Source organism: Hypanus sabinus, chromosome 5 (genome assembly GCF_030144855.1).
Source record: "Hypanus sabinus isolate sHypSab1 chromosome 5, sHypSab1.hap1, whole genome shotgun sequence".
NCBI lineage: Eukaryota > Metazoa > Chordata > Chondrichthyes > Myliobatiformes > Dasyatidae > Hypanus > Hypanus sabinus.
The window spans coordinates 142,968,630-142,992,422 of NC_082710.1; the positions used below are offsets into that span (position 1 = coordinate 142,968,630).

Here is a 23,793-nt window from a genome sequence, read left to right on the forward strand (position 1 = left end):
AAGTCCTTGTTTCTGCTTAATGTAATTTGATAAAGTACAAGGTATAACTAGGATATTTTGTGTGAGAATGTTGTGTTAAATGTTTTTGGATGGTTCAGTCACCATGTAAGTTAGCAAAATGTCTCATTTGCAAAGGTACAGTGAAAAACTGTTTTGCATGCTATCCGTACAGTTCATTTCAATGCTGTCCATTGAGGTAGTACAAGTAAAAAGTAATGATGCAAAATTAAACAAAGTAGTATAGAATTGGGAAATCTGAAAATAAGTACTAAAAGTACTTTGTGTATTTTCTATGAACGTTTAATATCTTTAACATCTTGTATCAATGCTTTCTTCAGTAGCATTTTGATCTATAATGCAAATGTGAAAACAGTAAGTCACTTTTTTGTTTAAAAATCAAGCTTTCAGAAAACTTATTTTGCAGTCATTGATTCGAAGTGGAAAATTTGCATTTTGGAATCATTTTAGCAGTGGATTCCATTCAGTATGTTGCAGACTGCTGAGTAACTGGCACATCATCTGACTCAGCACAGAAATAACCACATCCTATCAGTGCAATTGAAGAATGCTAAATGGAGCGAGTTGAAGTCTATTCCAAACAGTGATATAGTGACTCCCATCACATTGAAGAGGTTACAAATTGTTGAAGTTTTATTCAAAGATTGGTTTGGCTAGGATTCTTATAAAATGTATTAGCTGGAGGGGAAAAAGATGTAATTGGTTTAGATAAAATTGAGAGGCTTGATGCAGGGTTTCAACCTGAATCACCGACGGTTCCTTTCCCCAGATGATTGTCGAGATCATAAAGAGAATTAGGATTAGTTATAAGATTTGGTATGTATGTTAGCTGCCTTTTGTGGCTTTATAGTTCCACCACTGTGTGAGGGGAAAACAGCTGTACCGTTTGTTTCAGGAGCTTTTATTTGCATCAGTGGCTGGTTCTGGGCACTGCACTGTACGGGTGACATGAAAGCTTTGGAGAGGATTCAGCAGTTGACCAAAGTAGTTCCGGGGATGAACCACGTTAGTTTTGTCGATGGATGAGAGAAACTGGCTGTTTTTGCAACAGATGATTGCAGATAATTGAGTATTTAAAATCCAAGTGTTGGGCAGGCTAGCACTTTACTCCTTGAGTATAGGTGTCTGAGGTAAGATCTTAGAAGGTGGTATAAAATTGTGAAGGTTGGAGATGGGGTGAATGCACATAGTCTTTCTCCTAAGGAAAGGAAATTAAAAACTGGAGGGCAAAGGTTTAAGGTGAGAGGTGCAAGTTTTACAGGTGACCCGAGGACAACTTCACACAGAGGAAGTGGGTGAGACAGGTACTTTAAGAACATTTGAAAGGCACTCAGATAGGAAAATGGTTAGGAAAGGTTGGGACCTGCTTAGATGTGCATTTTATTTATCATGCTGTTACTTTGACTGTGCCTCATTGACAGTGTTGAGGCAGTATATTTGTAGAAGGAACTAGACAAACAGGGCATGGAGAAAACATAATAGGCAAAGAGATGAGTGTTGAGTCTGGATGGCTACAGAGAATAGTGGGATAAGATTCAAATGCAGCTTTTAAAGGGATCCAGACAGCTATCTAGAAGGAAATAACTTGGATACAGAACAGAGTACAAGCGGTTAGATTGCTGTTGCAAAGAGCAGGGGCGAACTTGGCTGAACAGTCTCCTTTCAAGCTGTCAATGTTCTTTCAAAGTACTGCTCAGTCATCCTTAACGGTGAGACGTGTTCGAGTTGCTGCTGCGGAATCGATGCCTCTGCTGCTGGAATGCGCCCGGGTGCAAGGGCCTGAGTACGTGACGCAAATGTGGCATTTTATGTGCGACTCTCTCATCAAAGGAATTGGGACGGAGCCAGATTCTGACGTCCTTTCTGAAATAATGCATTCTTTCGCAAAGGTAATCTTTTATTCCAACTGTATACAAGAACTTTCACAGTGCTAAATGGTTCCTATTTTAATAGAATATGCTGATGCTGCTAGACTGTGGCTGCATTAGTTGTGCAAACAGGGTGGACACAGTTCCCACTGAGTCCATGCTGATCACCAGCTGTCCGTTTATCTAATCCTGCGCTAATCTCACTTATTTATTCTCCCCACATTCTCGCCAACTCCAGATTTTACCACTCACCTACACATTCAAGGCAATTTAGTGACCAATTAACCTACCAAACTGGGAGGGAACCCGAGCTCCTGGGGGAACCTTCATGGAGAAAGCTCCACATGCACAGCACTCAAGGCCAAGGTTGTTGAACCTGAGTCTTGGATGCTGTGAGGCAGTGGCTCTGTTAACTGTGCCTCTGTGCTGTCTGATTCTGGTGCGTTTGAGTCTCTCCGCAAAAGGCGGTGTTTCAAATGAGACTGAGCTGAATACTTGAAGGTCTGGGTCTGAAGTGTTAACTCTTCATAGATGCTGCCTAACCTCCTTGAGATCCCCCAGCATTTTGTGTGTGTTACTCTAGATCAGAGTGATTTCTATATTGCCTGTGGTAGCTTAGTGTATGTAAAATATGATGTAATTCCTACTTAACAGCAGCGACCACTTTTCTAAATTGTTTCATTGTCTCTGACACTCCTTGGTTATCCTGAAAGGTGCAAAAGAAATTCTGATCTTTTTGAATTTGCTGTTACAACCCTCCATGAGACACTTCATTCTGAAATGGGCAAAACAACAATAGTTGTTTTGGCACAAAACTTAATCCCTGCATTTAATCAGGGTGGAGTTACTTCCTTCGCAATTTCTTGCTTGCTTGCCTGCCTTCAAAAACGAGTAGAGATCAGGGCAAGTCGTGTCTTCTCCAAATTGCCATTCACGTTCCTGAAATATCAGGTTTTTATGCTGAAGTTGCTGGGTTTTTTTGTTTGTGTAAACAAATGCCAGTTCCACATATTTAAGCGTTTTTGTTAGGAATCCGCTGGTCTGTTCAATATTAGAAAAGCTTGAGGAATTTGGGCTGGCACTTGTCGATCCAGATAATCCCCAGCCATGGTAAAAGGATTCTAGGTATATTATTTAACTGCCAAATGAATTGCTGAAAATGCATCTCAGGGACTAGTGTAGTGAGGTGCATCGGTCACAGGCCTGGAGTGGGTAAAACGCAATAAAGAGTCAAACTGTTATGACATCAGGCTTCTTTGGACATGGCAAGAACGTGACTGAAACTATTTAGTTAAAGCTGAAGTGAGTTTAATGACACTGAAGCATTTCCTCCATCGTCTATTCAAAATGTTTATTAGTCATTGGAATATCCCACACAGGGTCACCTATCCTCGTGTGTGTTAATATATTGTGCTTTCCGTCCCAAATCTGACTACAGTACTTGAGCCTTTATTGATCTGCCCCTTGCATTTTTCTCTCCTTTGCTCTTTAGTGCATAGAGTTGATGGGTGAAGGCTGTTTAAACAAGGAACACCTCGAGGAGCTGGGCAACATTATGAAAGGGAAATTAGAGGAGCACTTCAAAAACCAAGAATTGAGACAAGGTATAAATGTCTTGCATCTTTAGTAAACTTCGAGGCAATCTCCTGTTAGAGTTGTACTTCACAGTTTCCTGATAATCACAGTAACCTCTCTCATTTGCTATTTTATCTTTCTGTGCACATATATTAAAATGTGGCTTTGTGTTGAAGTGTAATTGGGTGTTTTTTTTAAACCATATAGCAAAGAGACAAGATGAAGACTATGATGAACAAGTGGAAGAAAACTTACAAGATGAAGTAATATAGTCTTTCTTTATTGTGGTGTAGTTGTGATAAATTTGTGTAAAGGTAGTTATTGAAGGTTTATACTGAATGAGTTCAGACTATTTTAGATTTGTGTATTATGCATTTTGTCTGGTTACAGGATGATAGCGATGTTTACATTTTGACTAAAATTTCGGACATCTTGCACTCGATGTTCAGCTGCTACAAAGAGAAAATGTTGCCGTGGTTTGAACAGATTCTCCCTCTAATAGTCAATCTAATTGTAAGTTTAAAACAAAATATTCAAGTCTGGTTTTGGTTTGCTCAGTGTTTTCATTCTGATGAGTACTTTTCCTCCCTGCAGTGTCCACACAGGCCATGGGCAGACAAGCAGTGGGGCTTGTGCATCTTTGATGATGTCATTGAGCATTGCAGTCCCACGTCCTTTAAATATGCGGAGTATTTCCTGCGGCCCATGTTGCAGTACGTCTGTGATAACAGCCCTGAGGTCAGACAGGCAGCAGCCTATGGAATTGGAGTTATGGCTCAGTTCGGTGGAGAGAATTACAGGCCATTCTGTACTGGTAAGTTCAACAGATTGTTTTCTTTCTGCAGTTGAACAGAGACTGAGTGTTGTTGAGGTGAAATACAAGCTCTTTTTAACTCTGCTGCCACACTCTACAGTATGTAACGTATTTTAAGTCCAGTAACCTGTAGCAATTTGGCACTGATGTATGAGCCAGGGTCTTAATTTATGAACACATAGATTGTTAATTCACATCAGTTCTTTACCAGTACGCTATCAAATTTTACCTCTGGGAAAGGGTCAGAGACTTGATCACTGAAGTGTAGCAGCCTGCTTCATTGCCTTTGGTGTTATAAATGAACAGTAGACTTAGCTGGTTCATTAAATGTGATTATTTTCTCTGAAAGTCAGTCAAAGATTTGCAGCATGGATACAAGCACCTTCAGGCCAACTAGTCCATGCCAACCACGATGTGCACCTATTTAGATAGATAGATCCTTTATTGACACTAAGGAAATTAGTGTCACAGCATTATATATGATATACAAATATTAGAGATTATTTAGTTCCCATTTCCCACATCTGACTACAAAAAATAGATTCTGATCATTGAGAGCTGTATTCCATAAATATATGTATTTAAGCTAATTTGTTATTGATATATCTTTGTAACCTTACCCATTTTTTTTCTTAATATAACTATCTCCAGGGTAATGGAAAAGGAGCATATAAGTAGCATTGTAATTACAAATATTAAGCAAACATTCAACATTGCAACTAAGAAGCCTTAAGATGTGTGGTGCCATTATATGGCAAAACCTTTTGAACACTGCCATCAAATTTGATCTGCTTTCATCCTGAACCCATTCCCCATGAAGTTAAGTGAATAAAGATGTTTTGCCTCAAGAATGAATGGATTAAACAGTTTTCCTGCCAAGATTAGACTTTCTTGATTCAAGTGACTGACCTGACTGACTATGTAACCTGACTGAATATTGCCAGAAACAATTTTATTGAAGGTTAGATGGTACTGCCTAGATCACCAGTTTTAATTAATCAAAGCTTGTCTACGGGGGGAAATCTGTAGCCACAATAGAATTATTGTGAATAGGTGTGGCATAAAGCTAGAATTTCCTATCACTGGTTTACTTTGCATTTGTTACTAAACAAGAGCTTCTTGTTACGTGCTCTCTAGTTCTGCAGAGTTTGGAGCTATTGAAGTTTTCAAGGTGGTGTTGGGAGTTTAAAAAGATGCAACTATTAAATTTTTCTTGACTGCTGATTGAGAACGTTTTCAGGTATCATTAAGTCTACTCGCCACATGGAGGGTTGGGGGTTTCTGTTGAATGCACTCCCAAGTGAGCAAATGAACTTGGTACAGGTCTGGCAATTGAAGTTCAGGATATGAACCACACCTCTGCTAACTGCATACACATGTGAGCATTGCTCAGAATGCTGCAGGCAGTTTGAAGATGCATGGGTTGGGTGTGTGACAGTCCCAGCTGTTAGCTGGTCATCTGGGTGTGTTGGTTTATTATTGTCATGTGCACTGAGATGTAGTGAAAGATGCTTGCCGTTCAAGTAGACACTGCCAGAAAGAACTAAGGCAAGGTAGTAAAAAGAGGATGCACAGTATACTGTCGAAGTTACAGATAAATAAAGTGCAAAGCCACAAGAAGGTAAATTGGGAGATCACTGCGCCTGTATCATGATGGACAAGGTCTTAAGAGTAGCCATTAAAACACTTGCCTGCATCTTGTTGATGAGCTCTGATCCCTGTAGATTTTGGAGAGAGCTGGCCATTGGGACTAATACATATTAATTTCTCTCTCCTCCACAGAGGCGATCCCACTCCTGGTTGGAGTTATCCAGATGGAAGAATCTAAAACCAAAGAGAACATTAACGCAACTGAAAACTGTATATCTGCTGTAGGGAAGGTCATGAAGTGTCGACCAGAATGTGTAAATGTCAATGAGATTTTACCTCACTGGCTCTCGTGGCTGCCACTACATGAGGACAAAGAGGAGGCAGTGCACACTTTCAATTACCTGTGCGACCTTATCGAAAGGCAAGTGCTCCATCTCATCGTAATGCTAATTCCAAGTAGTATGGAAAGGTGAAGGAAGGTACTGGGACAAGAGTTGGAGCTTCTCAGCAAGGAACAGATCCTCCAGCCTATCATCAAACTCACACCTGCACCTATCAGTCTCATTTTTTCCTGCTTGTATGTCTATCAACTTCCCCCTGCAACCCACCTGTGCTAGCTTGAGTGACCTATCAACCAGGACATGCTGGGCTGTAATTAATTTATTGTCATGTGAATCAGTCTATTGCCATGTACTGAGGTACAGTGAGGAAAAACTTGCATACTGTTCCTTCAGATTGTTTTGTTACAGCGGCTCATGAGGTAGTACAAGGTTAAAAACGAGTACAGAGATGTATAGTTACAGGGAAGTGCGGTGCAGAGCGATAATAGATAGCAAGACCATTACAAGGTACAATGGGAAGACTTCTAATTTCCATTCCATCCATACAGATCACTTCATCAAATCAGTACATGGAAGTAGCACAAAAGGAATGGCAATAACAATGCAGGATAGTGTTACAGAGAGTGCAGGCAAGCAAAGTGAAAGGGCATTGAACTAGATTGAGATCAACAGCATCTTAACCATACAAGGGTCTATTCGTGGTCTTAACAGTAGGATAGAAGTTGTTCTTGAGCCTGGTGTGTATTTTCAAGCTTTTGTAACTCTGCCCTTTGGAAGGAAGAAGAGAGAATGTCTAAGATAGATGGGGTTTTGATTCTGCTGAAGTGTTGACAAGCCCTGTGGCGGGGAGGATTATTGATTTTTGCGGTCACAGGCAGAGTAGTGGCTACGGCAAGCCATGATGTGTCCAGAGAAGATTGTGTATCTGCAAAAATCGATGGAGGTTGTCAGAAGTGAAAACTGCACTCTTGTTGTTTTCCTTGTGATATCTCGATGTACTGTTGTTACGAACTGATCTGTATGGACAGTATGTAAAGTATGATTTTCCTCACTACAGTATGCTGTGACATAGACCTATTTACCTGCTGGAATGCTGAACTGGGGGCACTGGTGTGCTCTCTTGGCCAGGGCGTCTCCATCATTGGATCAGGGCAGGGTATTGGTGATGAAACCTGGAGTAACAAGGGGAAATCCGTGTAGTTTGTAAAGGGAACACAGGAATAAGGTAACAGTAATACTGCGTGTGTGGCGTGATGACTACCATTCTTGTCACTGCACCAGAGTTCCAAACTTTAAGCTGTAGTCAGGACTAGAGCCCTGAAGTCTAGGATGATACTCCAGTGCGTTGCTAAGTGAATACTCTGGGACAGCAGCCATCTTTTGTATGATACATTAAACTCTGCTCTTGGGTGCGTGTTGGATTCCATGGCTTTATTTGGAAAGCCATCGGCTTACTTGGTCTTTTTGTTTTCATAAGTTTGCTGCACACAATTTAAGGTCACATTCCCATCTTAGTCATGACTGGAACTGACGCAGACCTTAGAGGAGGGGGAGGGGAGCGTCCAGTCTCGTGGGAAATGCTCTTGTTATCCTGTTCTTGCCCAGGTTCTATTAGTTTAGTCACAAGATGCATGCTTTGCTATTGAGAAGTTGGTGGTGAGCAACTTCCTTGGACCACTGCAGTTTCATGAGATTAAAGTATTCCTGCATTTCATTGTGGCTTTTGATACAGCCAAGTTACTAGCCATTGCAAATCGTTTGTACAGATCATTTCATTACAACAAAGAACAGTTGTATTGCTGAAGAAGTTCAATAGGTCGGGGCATCATCTCTGAAATCCCATACCCCACCTTCCTTACTATTTAAAACTTGCTTTCCCTTTCACAGATTTGCTAGTGGGTTTTTGATGGAAATGTTAGCTTTGGCGTTCTACCACTGCTGCCTGATCTGCTGAGTGTTTCCAGAGCTTTCTGTTTTTGTTTCAGATTTCCAGCATCTGCGATTGTTTTAGGTTCCTTGTGTGTAGTTAAACTGTCAATTACACTGGTGAGTCTGGAAACCAGACTCAAAGGAAAGTTCTGTAAGAACTTTGGTGGGTTTTTTTATCACAATCCACTCTCTTTGTGGCTACCGGTTACTAAGCAAGTTTCTTTATAATTGGCCAATAACCATAGCACTTTCTGGTATGCCTGGGGACTGTATGAGTGACAAGGATAATTGTTTAACTCCTGCTGTGTACTTTGTTGCCTGAATACTGTATTTTCATGAATAAACCTGTAGATGGTGCTGCAGGCCTGTGAAGACTGTATAAATTACTTTCCTGTCCTTAGCAAGCATGACACTGAAGTTGGGGGTATGCCATCGACCGACCATTAAGCAAGGGGTCTGTGGACTCCAAGCTGGGACCCCTTGCATTAAACAATCCATCATTGGGGTAGAATTAATCAACAAAGCATAAGTATACATTTCTATATTGCTTTTGACAAAGTAAATAATAACTAGCTCACTTGGCTGTTCTATTAGTCTTAAGTTGTGGTTTCATGTTGCACTCCAAAGGCTTGATCTTGGTTGACATTTCCAGTCCAGTATTTCGTGCCGTATTGAATATAGTTTTATCTATACTAATGTAGAAATACAAAGTACAGTGCAGGAACAGACCTTTTGCCCACACATGTCCATCTCCCTCCATTCCCTACCTGTTCATGTGTCTTTAAATATTACTATTTTATCTGCTTACTCTGACAGTGCATTCCAGACATCTTCCACGGTGTTTTTTTAAAAGAGTCTCTAATCTAAACTTCGTTCTCACCCTAAATCTGTGCCGTCTACCTTGGCTGTGCTTCTTATAACTTCACATCCTTTATCAGGATGCTCAGGAAAAACAATCCAAGTTTGTTTCAAATCTCTGTATAGCTAATGCACTCCAGTCCAGGCAGTGTCCTGATGAACCTCTTTAAAGCCTCCACATGCACATGCTTCTTTTAGTGTGGTGACCAGAACTAACCGAAATAGTTTTATATACTGTTGGAAGAAAAAGTGGAAGTGTACTTGAGACCCAGTCAGCAAACTTGTGTGTACAAGTACTGATGGTCCGATGGCACTGACCAACTAAATCACTAAAACAAAATCATGTTAGTTTTTGCTGCGTAATTTGGCTATTTCCGATTTCATATTGCCTACATGTCAAACAGTACTTGAGTGTCTGTAAGGAGCTTTAGGATGTGCAGAAACACAAATCTATCTTTATTAGAATTCCCAAACAAAATTTGGCACTAGGCAATAGAAGGAGATGTTGGGGACAAATGATAAAAATCAGGTTAAGAAAATGTGACTATCAGAAAAAATTTATAAAAATTGCATTGGCAGTAGCCAAAAAAGTTATCGCAGTTAGTTGGAAATCTGATTTATATTTAACTATGGATCGTTGGAATAATGAAATACATAGTTGTATTCCATTTGAAAAAATTGCGTATAATTTAAGAAATGAATATGATATATTTTTGAAAATTTGGCTCCCATACTTACAAAAGATAGGATTAAATACATAGGTCCTTTGAAGATAAAATTATAGTAATTGGGGAAAGTAAAAAAATAAATATCAAAATTATTTTGAACTCCATGGAGCATGTGGGGATCCTCCGATATCCAGGCAATCTCTCTTTTCTTTCTTTTTTTTTTCTCTTTAGATAAGGGTTAAGGGGGGGGGAGGATTGAGGGGAGGGGGAGGGTTAGTATTATCTTTCTTACTTTTTTACTATTACATTTATTCTTTGTAATTTCTAAAATGTAATAAATAAAAAATAAAATGGTGACTATATGAGGTGGTGAAGGTAATTTGATAGGAATTTCTAAGGTTTGGGCCCAGGAAGCTAAATGTCATTGAGGGAAATAGAGGGATGTTCAAGAAACCAGAAACGGAGGGACATGGAGATGTTGGGGATATAAAATTCAAGATTGTTTTATGTCATTTCCTGTACACATGTTTAAAAGAGAACAAAATAATTGTTAATCCAAATCCAATGTAGCATTAAAGGAATATAACAGATAGGAACACATTAATACAAAAATGCAATAAATATAAATACTTCCATATATTTTTTATGTCCATAAAGTGACACTAGGTTGTACATAAGATGATTGACAGTAAACAACAAAGTAGTGGTAGATATAATGGGCAGATCAGCCTAACTGCTTGGGGAAGGTAACTGTTTTGGAGTCTGGTCCTGGCATTGATAATAGTAGCGTTCTCAGGACAAACAGTCCATGAGCAGGGTGGGTGGAATCCTTCATGTTGTTATAGTCCTTTTCCTGGCACCTTACTGTTTGTACAATATATCGTTGATAGTAGGTCGGTTGCTGCCTGGCTTTGACTACCTGTTGTTGAGCCATGTCTGCTGCAGTGGCGGCAGTGCAGCTTGCCGGGATGCTCGCCACTGCTCATCTGCAGAATGAATTGAGTATGGATATGCAAAGTCCAGCTCTCTTCAGCCTCAAAGTACAGGCATGGAACTTTCTTGACTGTGTAAGATGTGCTCTGGGACCATGAAAGTGTATGTTGTGCACTCCCAGGAGTTTGAACCTGCTTTCCACTGCTTTGCCACTGATGTAAAGAAGTGTGTGAGTGATGAGAGTTCTGAAGTTGATAACCATCTCCTTTGTTGTGTTGGCATTAAGGAAGAGGTTATTTGCCTGGCACCGACTCTTGAGCTCTTCTACCTCTTTGTAGGCCATTTCATCATCGTTGCTGATGAGCCCCACCAATGCCACGTCACCAACAAACTTGACGATGTGATTATTCGAGTGTTTGGCAATGAAGCCATGTGTGAGCAGAGTGTGCACAAAAGGCCCAGCGCACAACCTTGGGGGTCAGCGTTATTGAGGATGAGGGGTAGGAGGAGCAGTTGTCTGGTTTTGGGTATGGAGACAACTTGAAGGGTGAAAGTTCCAAGTGTCTTTGAAGCAACAGCAAGGTTAAAATTGGTTATTTCTCCGAATAGCTTGGTAAATTCTGCTGTTTTTGAATTCAGAAACATTCAAGAAATTGAAGTATATCAATCCATTGATTTCACAAGTAAAGTTGTTGTTTTCTATTTTCGTCCACAGTAACAATCCAATTGTGCTTGGCCCCAATAATTCCAGCCTTCCTAGAGTGTTTGCTATCATTGCAGAAGGTCTTGCTAATGAAGCAATAAAGAATGAAGATGCCTGTAGCAAAAGATTGGCCAATGTAATCCGACAGGTACAGGTAAGTGTTGTCAGTCCAAATCAGGGATGGGGTTGGATGGGGTGAAAGCAGGTTGTGAGAGGTTATTACCTGAGGTAATTTGGTTATGACTGCACGAATCTCACTTCTGTGAGTGAGAAGGATGTCAGTGACCAGAGCTCAAATCTAAGTAGATACTGCAATGGAGTACTGATGAGAGTGCTATATCATCAGTGATGCAGCATTTCAGAAGAGATGTTCAAATGAAATTCTACGGTCAGGTGAACATAAGAACCTGCAGTAATGAGCAAGGATTTTCTTTCATAATCATATTTAACAAAAGTGACTATTCTCCAAAAGTACTCATTGCTAGTACAGGCTGTCCCGGGTTATGAATGCTCATCTTAGAGCCATCTGTATATATAAACAAACTCCTGTAATAAATTTAAGGGTCTGACAGATATAGGTATGTTCATTACTATGAGCATTTGAACTAGCTTTCTCTCTACTGTTAATAACTGTTAAGGTGTGGTTACTATATTGAGTGTATTTTTGTGAACAAAATTGTCCGTTGGACATCTGTAAAAATGCATCCTGTTTCTTAACTGGGAGCAGCCTGTAATTTGATCAGACATAGTTTAAAAGGGGGCATGATGTACCATGTCTTTCTTTGGAAGTGGTTGGTATAATTTCTCCGGTCTGTATTGGATCAGCTTGCTGCTGTGTATTAGTTGTGCAATATTCAATATTTGGATGTTGGTTGGGAAGTGTGTAATGTGCAAGGTAACCCAAATGGCCATGATGTTGGTATCTGTACTGCATGCGGTGCACTCTGTATTCAGAGAACAGTTCGTACACAGTGAGAGGGTAACTGCCCCGACAGTGTGGTGCACCTGCTGAAGAGCCCGTGTTTTTCTTTCTTTCCAGGGTTCAGGGACTCTGTGGACCGAGTGCATCGGATCGCTCAACGAAACACAGCAGGCAGCAATACACAATCTGTTGAACACTGCTTGAATGGCCTTAAATACTCCTAACATGCAAAAATCATTCATGATTTGTCCTTTTTCTCCCTCTTCTGTGAGAGAACTGTTGTGTGGGTCACTTATGCAGACCGCAGTGAGTAGCAGGAAGCTCTGATTCAGCACACATTGTGTATTAAGACTGCTGCAAATTACAGAGGAATATCTTCATGTCCCACCCTTACAGCACTGATAGTTATTTTTCTACTTTTACCACAAGAACATGGCACAATTGTGGTCAGTTTGAACAAAAACTCTCTCATATCAACCATTACTATTTTGAAACGAGTTGCTGTAGTATTGGTGTGCATTAAACTGGCAAGATATTTCTATCCATCTAGTATTGTACTAAATAGTGTGGCGATTGATTTCCCGCCCCCACCCTTCTCCCAACCAAGGTAAGCAATATACTCTCCTGCCTTTTAAAACTGCGGCATGCAAGATCTCTCATCTCTGCTATTGTTTTTTGATGATCCTGCCCTCTTTGTTTGCAGTCCTGCAAACGATTCTGAAATGTGAAGTCCTTCACTTGTCCAGCGGTACCTCAGTCCAATAAACGATGATGGAGTGTGAATCCAATTGCTGTGCACCTTTATTAATGTGAACATGGTTTTCATTCAACACCCTGTGGTCAGTGAGGAGACAGACCTCATCAATGATAGCCTTCAATTATTGCAGGGTAATCTACAGGCAAAATTGGCATCCATATCCCGCTTTAATTATGCAGCTTCATTGTTGCAGTAATACAAGTAAAATTAAATTGCCTGGTGTTGCTGATTTTTGCAATGAAGGTGCAGAACTTGTATCTGAACCAGTGCTCCAAATGACTATCATTCACATATTGCAGAATCGATCGCACTGTGGGCGTTCTGTGTGAAATAGCGTTTCCAAACTGTGAAGCAGTGGCATTTGCCTTCTTTTAGTATGAAAAGTTTTGATGCGACGCCCAAACTTTAGAGTGAGGATTGCATGGCTCTAGCCTCCAACTGCTAAACTACAGATAATGGCGCTGTGTTTGGTGCTTAAATATAAAGCAAGTTTTAATTTTTAACACTTAGATGAATGACATGTTAGCAAAAGCTGGCTGATTTAATTTCCCTAACAAATAATTTCATACATACCTAAGTTTAGCAAAGCAATCAGAGTAATCTTTGAAACAAGCTGATGGTTTGATGAGTAATGGCAGACAACTAACAGCTGCCTTGGCAGTATTATGACTATTTATAGTTCCCCAAGATAATTTCATTCGATTTCCCCTTACTGCTAAACATTGGATTTTACTAACTTCTGTAGAAAGCAGTTCTCGTTGTAATTGTAATTTCCAAATAAATACAGTACAAAACCCATTTTGTTCCAGTAGTTAGTTTTCTTGTTTGTTAAACAGATGTGTGTTTTGGATGTTAAAATGGGAAAAATGAACTTGAAAGGAAAAATGAAGAGAAAAAGGACTTTGTATTCTGCAATGATATCCTTTGTAAAAATTAGGTTGTCTAATTCCAAAATCATTTTTATTTACTTCCATCTTTTTTTCCTCTATTTATCATCCTGAACATCTTCTTGCAGCCTTGTACACTTTTTTATGCCACATGATGTACCTCACTCTATGAAACCAAAACTGCTGCTGCAACCAACTCTGCCAGGATTGTTGAAGTTGAAATGACATAAAACAGTACAGGCCCTTCAGCCCACAATCTGAATACTGCAAGATCAATCTAACCATTGAACTCCGTCTCCCAACTAATCAAGGCTAACACACCATACACCTTAACAACCATATCAACTTGCACTGCAACTTGGAGGGACTGTGGATGTGAACCCCAAGGACCCTCTGTTCCTCCACACTGTAAGGAATCCTGCCATTAACCTACCAAAGTGAATCACTTCACACTTCTCCATATTGATCTCCATCTGCCACTGCTCAGCCCAGCTCTGCATCCCATCAATGTGTTGTTGTAACCTACACTATTCACACCATCAAACTTCATGTCATCTGCAAGTTTACTAACCCACAGTTCCACTTCCTCATCCAAGTTATTTACAAAATGCCAGGTCCCAGAAAAGATACGTGCATTCAGTGATGTCAATGCAAAAGGTGTTACATGTGTGACCACCCTGTGCCAATTCTGAATCCAGGCAGCAAAACTTTCATGGACACCATGACTCCTGACTTTTTTTATACACCTACTATGGAGAACCTTCTCAACTCTGTTGAGGGGCAATTCATTTGATTGTGAGAAATATTTCACTATTGTAATTATGTGTGGTATTGAGCCCTAGTTCTGTTCATGCAATCAGTGTGGAATGGAACAAGATGCTTGTCTTAGTTATCCATTCCTCTATAAGGTCCTGATAATCCCACAAACATATATTTCTGAATTAAGGATATGGTAAATCCTGTTGATCTACAAGCCAGTAATATCACTGAAATATCATATTTCCAAGATGGCAGTGCGACACAGCTTGCAGTGGCCACTCCGGAACTGATTATCTGTTATTTGTGAAGTGGGGTGCTGTGCGCAATCATAATCGATTGAAAACGGACATGGAAGCACAGAGGAACATTGGTAAATCTCTGGGAAGACCTTCGTTGCTGCTGTGAGGTCCAGGACTCTGCTAGGAAGAACAGGCCCCCAGTCCTTGGGGTCAGATTGCCGATGGCCGTTTGCAGGGCCGTCTTAGTACGCTCGGCAGAGGATGGTGCTCGGAGAAGCTGTGCCGGAGGGGATGATCATCGGCTTGGAGGTTCGACGGACTCAGGTCGCTTTCGGTGTGTGCTGTGTCTGCGAGGCTGGTTTTGACGGAGCTTCCATTGTGTGCTGCGTCTGCGAGGCTGGTTTCGACGGAGCTTCCATTGTGTGCTGCGTCTGTGAGGCTGAGTCGGGCGGCACCTTGGAAGTCCATAGCGGGAGTATTCCCTTCTGCCACCGGTGTGGGATGGCGAGTCTGTCGGGACCCTGGGGAAACTGTGGAGATTTCTTTTGAACTTACAGTTCATTAACATTTTGGACTATTTTTACTGTGCCCATAGTCTGTTTTTTTTTTATCAGTTATGCTATTGTTTGTACTGTTGTAACTATATGTTGTAATTATGTGGTTTTGTGCAGGTCTTGTAGCTTTAGTTTTTGGTCTTGTTTTTGTCTGGTGGTTTTGGAGCTCCTTTCTGGGGATCGCGCTAGATGGCAGCACGATATTAATACACAGCAGCCTCTCCGGACTCTGGATTGGGGATTGCCAAACGTTACATGGATTTTCTGGTGTAGTCTGTTTGGTCATATGCTTTTGTGATCTCATTCTAGAGGAACGTTGTCTCATTTTTTAACTGCATTGCATTTGTGATTTCTAAATGACAATAAACTGAATCTGAAACTGGAGTTACCCGAGTTTTGAGTTCAAGAATTTAACTCTGCTGGAGAAATTGATCGGAAGAATTTGGACCGTTGGTTAATTGGGCCAACTCTTAAAGAACACAAAAACTCATCAAAGATGGTTGAGATTCCCTTTGTTTATTTGGGACACTATACCATTTAGTTTGCAGAGGAAACTGGCCAAACAATTTCTAACCAGTGTTAATCATGTGACACTACAGTACATAGAGCAAATAGTTTTTAAATAGTGTCAGTTACGTGTTTGTTTTCAAAAAACAATGATTTTGGTTACCGATAGTGAGAAATAAGCAGTGAGAATTCAGAACTGAACTGTTGTGCTCACTTCATTCAGGCCTGGAGTTGCCAGAAAAGGCCAGTTATAGAGAGTCCATGTCATCAATCACCAGTTTACAGCAATCCTACATAAATCCCTCTATTCCCATCAATATCCACCGCCACCCCCTCCTCCAATCCAGGTTCTGCCACTCACCTGCACACTAGGTATAATTCACAGTCACCATTTACTTAACCAACCGGGCCCACACTTCCTTTGGATGTGGGACAGCGTCCAAATTACCAGAGCAGCTGAGGGAAACCTATGCGGTAGTAAGGAGACCATGCAAACTCCACACAACACTGGACGTCAGGGTCAGACCTGTTGCTTAAGCTCTAAGCCAGAGGTTCAATTAGCTGTACCGCTGAGCTGCCTCATGCAGTCTATTCACATTTCTGTTTTATTTAGCACTGTTCCCGTGAAGTATCCTGGAACGTAAACATATTCTTCATAAAAGTAATTTCTGGAGTTTTTAAGAGAGACAACTTGTCCCACTTCAATACAATCTGTTATAGACACCAATAAAATATCTTTTGAATTTGATCTTTGCATGTTATCTGAAAACCTAGAAATTTAATAAAAGCTTAAGTGATATGATGTATGTAATCTTGGAGGATGATCTTCATACCACTTGCCCTGATGAAGGTTCCTGACTCAGACACGAGACAGTTAATGCTAAGTCCCCATACTCTCCCGGCTTCAAACACTGGAGACCAAATAAAAAATTGTTCTAAATATTTCTGCCCAGAGTTATTCCTGCTAAATTTAGGGAAACTAGCCAGTTGCAGTATGGCCAAGGCAATATGAAGACTTTCCTGGGACAGCAGGAACTGGAATTTTGCAACTTTAACCTTGAACCATGCCCACTTTTATGAGTGGGCTCTGATCTGAGCTACTTGAATCTTACCTAGTGTAAAAGATCACAAAACATTGAATGTGGCAAGCATGTGCACTCAGTGGCCACTTTATTAGGTACACCTTGTTCATGCAAGTATCTAATCAGCCAATCATGAAGGCAATTCAGTGTATAAATGAATGCAGACATGGTCAAGAGGTTTCTCAGTTTAACTGGAATGAATGTTGGTGCCAGCTGGTGCGGTTTGAGTATCCTTAGAAACTGCTGATTTTTTTGGGGGGGAAATTTCATGCACAACAGTCTCTAGAATTTACAGAGAATGATGCAAAAAGTAAAACATATCCAGTGTGGGATCTGGTGATACTTTTTTCGATTCCCGTGTTCTTTTAGGAGTCCAAGGATAATTGAAAACTTGTTGCTTCACAGTTGTTAATTTAAAGTTTAAACAATGGAACAGATACAGTGCATATGAAACTAAAGGAAAGAATTGAGTCGAAGACAAAGACAAGAATCAGATGTTGATTTTTGCAGAGCCTGACTTTTTTTTAGTTAAAAGTGCTAATAGCCAATGGAAAGTAAAAAGGTGATGTACTGTTGTACTGCTTTTCACCAGTAGGTGGAGAAAAACGCCACATGAAATAAGAGTTTAAAAAAAATACAAATTGTGTTAGTAAAAACCACAATTTTAGTCTTGTTAAAACATTTAATAAAAAACAACCTACTCCCACACCAGTGAGTAGCAGTTCTGTGGGTGAAAGCTCTTTGTTACTGAGGGAGGTCAGAGGAGCATGGCCAGACTGGCTTGAGCTAACAGGAGGGCCGCAGTACATGTTGCAACAATGGTTTGCAGAAGAGAATCTCTGAACACACAACTCGTCGAACCTTGAACTGGGTGGGTTATTGCTGCAGAAGACAACACCTGTTCCATCCTTGTACCTAATAAAATGGTCACTGAATGTACTTGTCAAACCAGCATTTAAAATTTCTTGTACTTAGAACATAGAACAGTACAGCGTAGGAACAGGCCTTTTGGCCCATGATGTGTTAAACTAACTAAGCCATTGGCTTGTAATTGCTTCTTCCTGCACAATTTGTATTTTTCCATTTCCTCCAAATTCACACCTAACTAAAAGCCTCTTAAACACACTTACATCTACCTACTGCGCCACCTTGGAGCAGCAGGGGTGTTGGGACTGCCCTTTACCTTGAATACATCCCCTCTACTATTTGACATGACCCTAGGGGGAAAAGATTCATGACCATCTTTGCATGTTTGCTTTATTTTTTTTAAACCTCTAATTGGATCTCCTTCCAGCTTCCACCACTCCAGAGAAGCTGACCTAAGTCTGGTCAACCTCTTCTGCACCTTCTCCATTGTCTCAACATCCTTCCTATAATGGGGTGACCACAATTGGATGCAATACTCCAGATGCAGCCTCACCCAAGTTTCAGAATCCACTCTTGTACCAATTAGTCTTCCCATAAACCTCTGAAAATTAGGACTTGGGGAAAGAACTTCTACTTTAAGTTTGGATGAGAACATTCCGAGCATTCCGTTTCATCAAAAGACCTGCAATGAGGTTGCAGTTTCTGAAAATCTCTTGAAAAATACTATTACCTCATATAAGTGAGAGTAGCTGGCTTTTTGAGGTGAAGTTGCTTAGCTTGTGCAGTTGTTGGATTATTTTTTATTTTACGACCAGCTTGATCATAAAAGATGACATAGTTTTAGTTCTGCTTTTCCGATGTTGTTGCCAATTGGCCAGGGTTACTGTAACCAGGATTATTTTTGTTCTCTAAAGCTTGGACCAGAGATGATTATTTGAGGACATGCTCTCCTGGGTTAGAAGTGTCTGCCACGGTCCAGCCATTTGTCTAGCACAAATTTGCCTTTGGAGAATTCACAAATTACTCCCCCAAAAATAAAATCCAGTTGTGGGGAAAGAAGTCTGAACTTTTGGGGAAAAGTTAAATGCACAACTCTGAAACAAATTGTCTTTCTTTTCCAATTCATATTTCTTAACGCATGCACAGTAGGTGTTTTATTAGCAGTAGATTCATTTTGTGCTCTTATTTGATATGCATTTAAAGGTGTAGTTCTCCAAACTGAAGGTTAAGTGGAGACATGAGCTGCGACCTTCCTTTACCTCCACTCTCACCACACAAAGTAATGGAGGTTATTTGACCCTATTGCAGGCATGCTAGCTTAAAAATACAGCCCAGCCTTATCCCAGAAACCAGCATAAAGCACTCAACTAAGTATTTATTTTTGAAAACAGTGGGAGTTTTGTTTCCTTCTGGGAATGGATTTCAGGAAGAAAAGCTAAACGGATTTATTAATGTGGAGTGTTGTGAAGTACAGTGAATTGCTCTGTTCAGTCCCATGCAAAGCCCAACAATCCCAGTTGAAATTAATGCTCCCAGGTTACAGAACTTTGTGGAAGGGAAGAGGTCCACTCTGTCCAATATCCAGCAACGGTGATTTTAATCCTCAATAAAAGTAAATTTATCCTCATTCTCTGTTTTAGACCGACAAAGTTCTTTTTACATCAGCCCTGCCACACAGGATTTTGTAAACTAAAAGAACAAATTCCTTCTGACAATGTGTAAGATTGGGTTATTTGAGAACACAAGGACGGATGGAAGCATAGACTGCAATACCCAACATGCTCTTTATCTTGTTTTTTTAATAGTGTATATTATTTTCTGTTAATTAAGTCCATTTATAGCAGCTCAATTTTCCCCGTCATGACTGCAATACTGTTCAAAGATGGTCCACAGGATACATTCTGTAGCCTTGGAGAAAAAATAGATACCATGTGGAAATAAATCTGACTTGTTTCAAAAGCTGGTAAAAGTTTTCTTTCCCTGATAAGCCAACCATATTTTCCCAATTTCAGTTTTCTCCAAGTTTTCTCTTCTGCTTGGATATGTCCAGATATAAGACTCAGATTTATTATCACTTACACAATGTGAAATGTTTTGTGACAGCAGTATGGTGCAGAGATGAGTATCTATTAAAACAAAACGGTAATGTTGAACCATTCAGAAATCTGATTGTAGTGGTGCAGAAGCTGTTACCGAATCATTAAGAGTGGGTCTTCAGGCTGCTGTATCTCCTCTTTGATGGTAGTAATGAGAAGAGGGCACGTCCTGGATGGTGAGGCTCTTTAATGACAAATGCCTCCTCCTTGAGGCATCACCTTTTGAAAATGGTCTCTGGTGGGGAAGGTTGTGCCTCTGGGGAAGAAAACTGAGTCTACAGCTATCTCCAGCCTCTTGTGATCCTGCACATTGGAGCCTCCATACCCAGCAGTGAAGTAATCGATCAGCACGCTCTCCACCACACATTGATGGTGTATACCTATTGCAAGGAAAAGCTTTCCATCCACTCCCACTTGTGAATTGGGGAGATGGGGGGGCTTTGCAAATGAATTTTAAATAAGGGTGGGGGTTATTACTCAACAAGTACCTTTTGCTACCACTGACCAGAAGGAGAGGCAATCTGCCTGGAAGAACTTGGTGAGTTGAGGTCCTGCAGCAGATTGTTATGCCAGATTACAGCATCTGCAGTGTCTTGCATCTCCAATAATAGCAGAGAGCTGAGCAAATTTTTTTTTGTGAAAGAGGTAAGTTTTTAAGGTGTATTTTACAGAGAGGTTTGGAGGTTCATTCGGGTCGCTGAAGCCAGGCAATGGAAGACCATCAACAGTGGAATTGGTTTAGTAATGTCACGTACAAAGATACAGTAAAAAAGCTTATCTTGCATACTGTTCATACAGATCAACTCATTACTCAAAGCATTGGGGTAGAACAAAATAAAACGATGCAGAAGAAAGTAACAGCTACAGAGAAAATGGAGGTACACAAGAGGTGCAAGATTGTCAGATTGTGAGTGTCATGTCCTGCTGAAGGGTCTTGGCCCAAAACGTTGACTGTACACTTCTATAGATGCTGCCTGCTCTGCGGAGTTCCTCCGGCATTTTGTGTGTATTGTGAAATCAAGAGTCTATCTTGTACTAGGGATCAATTCAATGGTCTAATAACATTGAAAATGAATAATGGGACAGGGAAAAATAGGCAGGATTCAGGTTAAATTATGAAGGAATATAAAATACAGAATGTGAGTTCTGAAGCTGAAGCCATCACAGTGGGTCAATAGTAATGCAATTCATACAATATTGTAATTCATACGTACAAAGCTATGAAGACTGAAAATTAGAAATTGGCATGGAAAAATAACAGATTTGTTTGCAATAATTGGCACAAAGCATTAGTAATATGAGGTAAAGGTATCAGGAGTGCAAAACAGTATTGTTGGATTTGGCAACACCAGGATTCACAAAGCTGTGTGACAGTGTGGGCTGACAGGAAGAAGCAGAGAGATGTGTGGGGATATAGATAGATTCAGTGAAGGTGTGAGGATAAGGCAGATGGGATGTAGTCTGGATAAATGTGAGGTCATTCACTTTGGAGGTAAACATAGAAAAGCAGGGTTTCCGATGGGAGATCGGAAGTTGTTTAGAAGAAACTTGCATGAATTACTGAAAGTCAACACAGTTGTGAAATGAATTGGAAAGCAAAAAGATCTGAGACCAAGGGTATCAATGCCTTATTGCAATAATATTGGGTACTGTTGTGAGCACCCCAGTATTGTGTGCAAGTCTGATCTTCCTACTTAGGGTGATAGAGCAATTAATGTTCACCAGATAGATGCAGGAATATTTACTGTTACCAGTTTCAAAGCAAGGAATTCATACCATAAAAATCAGAGGTATGAAATTGTCTATCCCTGAGGAGTGTGTATACCTTGTAGATGGAGGTGTTTTTTTTTTGCATATCAAGGGATAAGGTTGGTGCAGGAAAGCTACTGATAAAACTCAGATCTTCCTGAATATGGGACCAGAAGGAGGGGCCAAATAGCTTTTTCTGGCATACCTGCTTGTACAGATCTCATCACTTGAGATGCTCTTTGCAGCCATTTTGAACTTAACCTCACAGCAACTGAATATTTGGTCATTAATTTTGCTTCTTATAGGCAATTGCTTGCTTTAAACAAAGACTTTCTGTTACGCTAACAAGATGTTGATTTATAATACAGGTAATACATAATTTTGTGTTTTTTATTGTAAAAATGACTAGTGATCCAACCTGCAGTTGACAATAGAAGACGTGACCCAAGGCTGATTCAGTTTCAGGCAGTTGTCGAGGGTGGACTCGAGGTGAAGGCTGTGGTCTCCCCAGTATCTGACTAGAAGAAATTTCTCTTTATTCAGCATAAGCAGTCTAATAATTTGAAGATGGTGGGAAGGGTTAAAGACCATAAACGTAGCAGCAGAATTAGGCTATTCTACCCATCAAGTATGCTCTACCATCATGGCTGATCATGCTTCTCAACCCCATTTTTCCTGCCTTCTCCCCATAATCCATACTAATCAAGAACCTATCAACCTCCACTTCAAGTATAGCCAATGACTTGGCCTCGACAGAAGTCTGTGGCAATTAATTCCACAGATTCACCACCCTCTAGCTAAAGAAATTCCTCTACTATGAGGCTGTGCACTCTATTCTTGAACTCATCCACTATCAGAAACATCCACTCTATCTAGGCCTGAGAACCATTCCAGAATCTAGTGACTCTTGAAAGATCATTACTTGCCTCCATGATCTCTTCAGCTACCTTGTTCAGAATCCTGGTAATCCATCTGGTCCAGATGACTTGCCTACCTTCAGATCTTTCAGCTTCCCAAGGACCTTCTCTTTACTAATGGCAGCTACGCTCACTTCCGCCCCCTGACTATCTCAATTTTCTGGCATATTGCTAGTGTTTTCCACAGTGAAGACTAATACAAAATACTTAGTTCACCTGCCATTTCTTTATCTCCCATCACTACCCCTCCAACATTATTTTCCAGCAGACCGATATCCACACTTGCCTCTCTTTTACTCTTTAACTAAACAACTTGGAATCCTCTTATTGGCTAGCTTACTTACATATTTCTTTTTTTTTTCTCTCCCCCGGCTTTTTAGTTAGTTTTTTAAATTGTCCTAATTCTCTAATTTCCCACTAATTTTAGCTACTATATGCCCTCTCTTTTGCTTTTATGCTGTCTCTGATTTCCCTTGTTCACCCACAGTCGCTTCATCCTTCCTTTGTAATATGTCTTCATTTTTGGATATATCTCTCCTGCACCTTCCGAATTGCCCTCAGGAACTCCAGCCACTGTTGTTCTGCCGTCAGCTTTCATAATGGTGGTGGTTGTTCCTCCTCTCTGTGCCGCATGGCGCATCAGGTGGCAACTTTGCCTTTACTTTAATATTTGTGTACACCTTTCGAGACAGAGTTGTTAGCTCAACGCTCAAGCCAGCATGGATGTAACGTGTGCATGGAGCTGGCTGGATTCTTTCTTTTTTCTTCTTCAATATTTTTATTAGTTTCTACATAGAACAATACAGAGTAGAAGAAAGTGTATGTAAAAGGTCAAAAAAGATTTTTTTAAAACTACCAATTACATTATATCTGTTCATAATAACTATCTCATTACCCCGTATTCATGAACGTTAATCAATAGTTATATTGAAATATACCAATTGATTACAAAAAAAGTGAATCTAACCCCTTCCAAGACCAAAGCTGTTCTTTAAGGAGAAAAGAAGGTAAAATACCTTCTCATATAATAAAAATTAATAATAGCCAACATCTGAGTTTAAACAACGAATTGAAGGTTTTGAAAATAATTCAGAAAAGGTCCCCACAATGTTTGAAAGTCTTGACGAGATTCAGAAATTGAACAACAAATCTTCTCTATA

General features: G+C 40.3%; 1 protein-coding gene across 1 annotated transcript in view; it reads left to right on the forward strand.

Annotated features, from left to right (window-relative positions):
- Positions 1–12,834, forward strand: part of kpnb3 (karyopherin (importin) beta 3) — a 65,684-nt gene extending 52,850 nt beyond the window's left edge. Inside the window, exons 19-26 of the mRNA XM_059970477.1 lie at positions 1,735–1,907; positions 3,379–3,490; positions 3,669–3,724; positions 3,852–3,974; positions 4,056–4,275; positions 6,058–6,286; positions 11,310–11,451; positions 12,337–12,834. Coding sequence (XP_059826460.1) covers positions 1,735–1,907; positions 3,379–3,490; positions 3,669–3,724; positions 3,852–3,974; positions 4,056–4,275; positions 6,058–6,286; positions 11,310–11,451; positions 12,337–12,423 — 1,142 coding nt within the window. The 3' untranslated portion in view covers positions 12,424–12,834. The remainder of the gene's footprint in view (positions 1–1,734; positions 1,908–3,378; positions 3,491–3,668; positions 3,725–3,851; positions 3,975–4,055; positions 4,276–6,057; positions 6,287–11,309; positions 11,452–12,336) is intronic.
- The last annotated feature ends 10,959 nt before the right edge of the window (positions 12,835–23,793 follow it).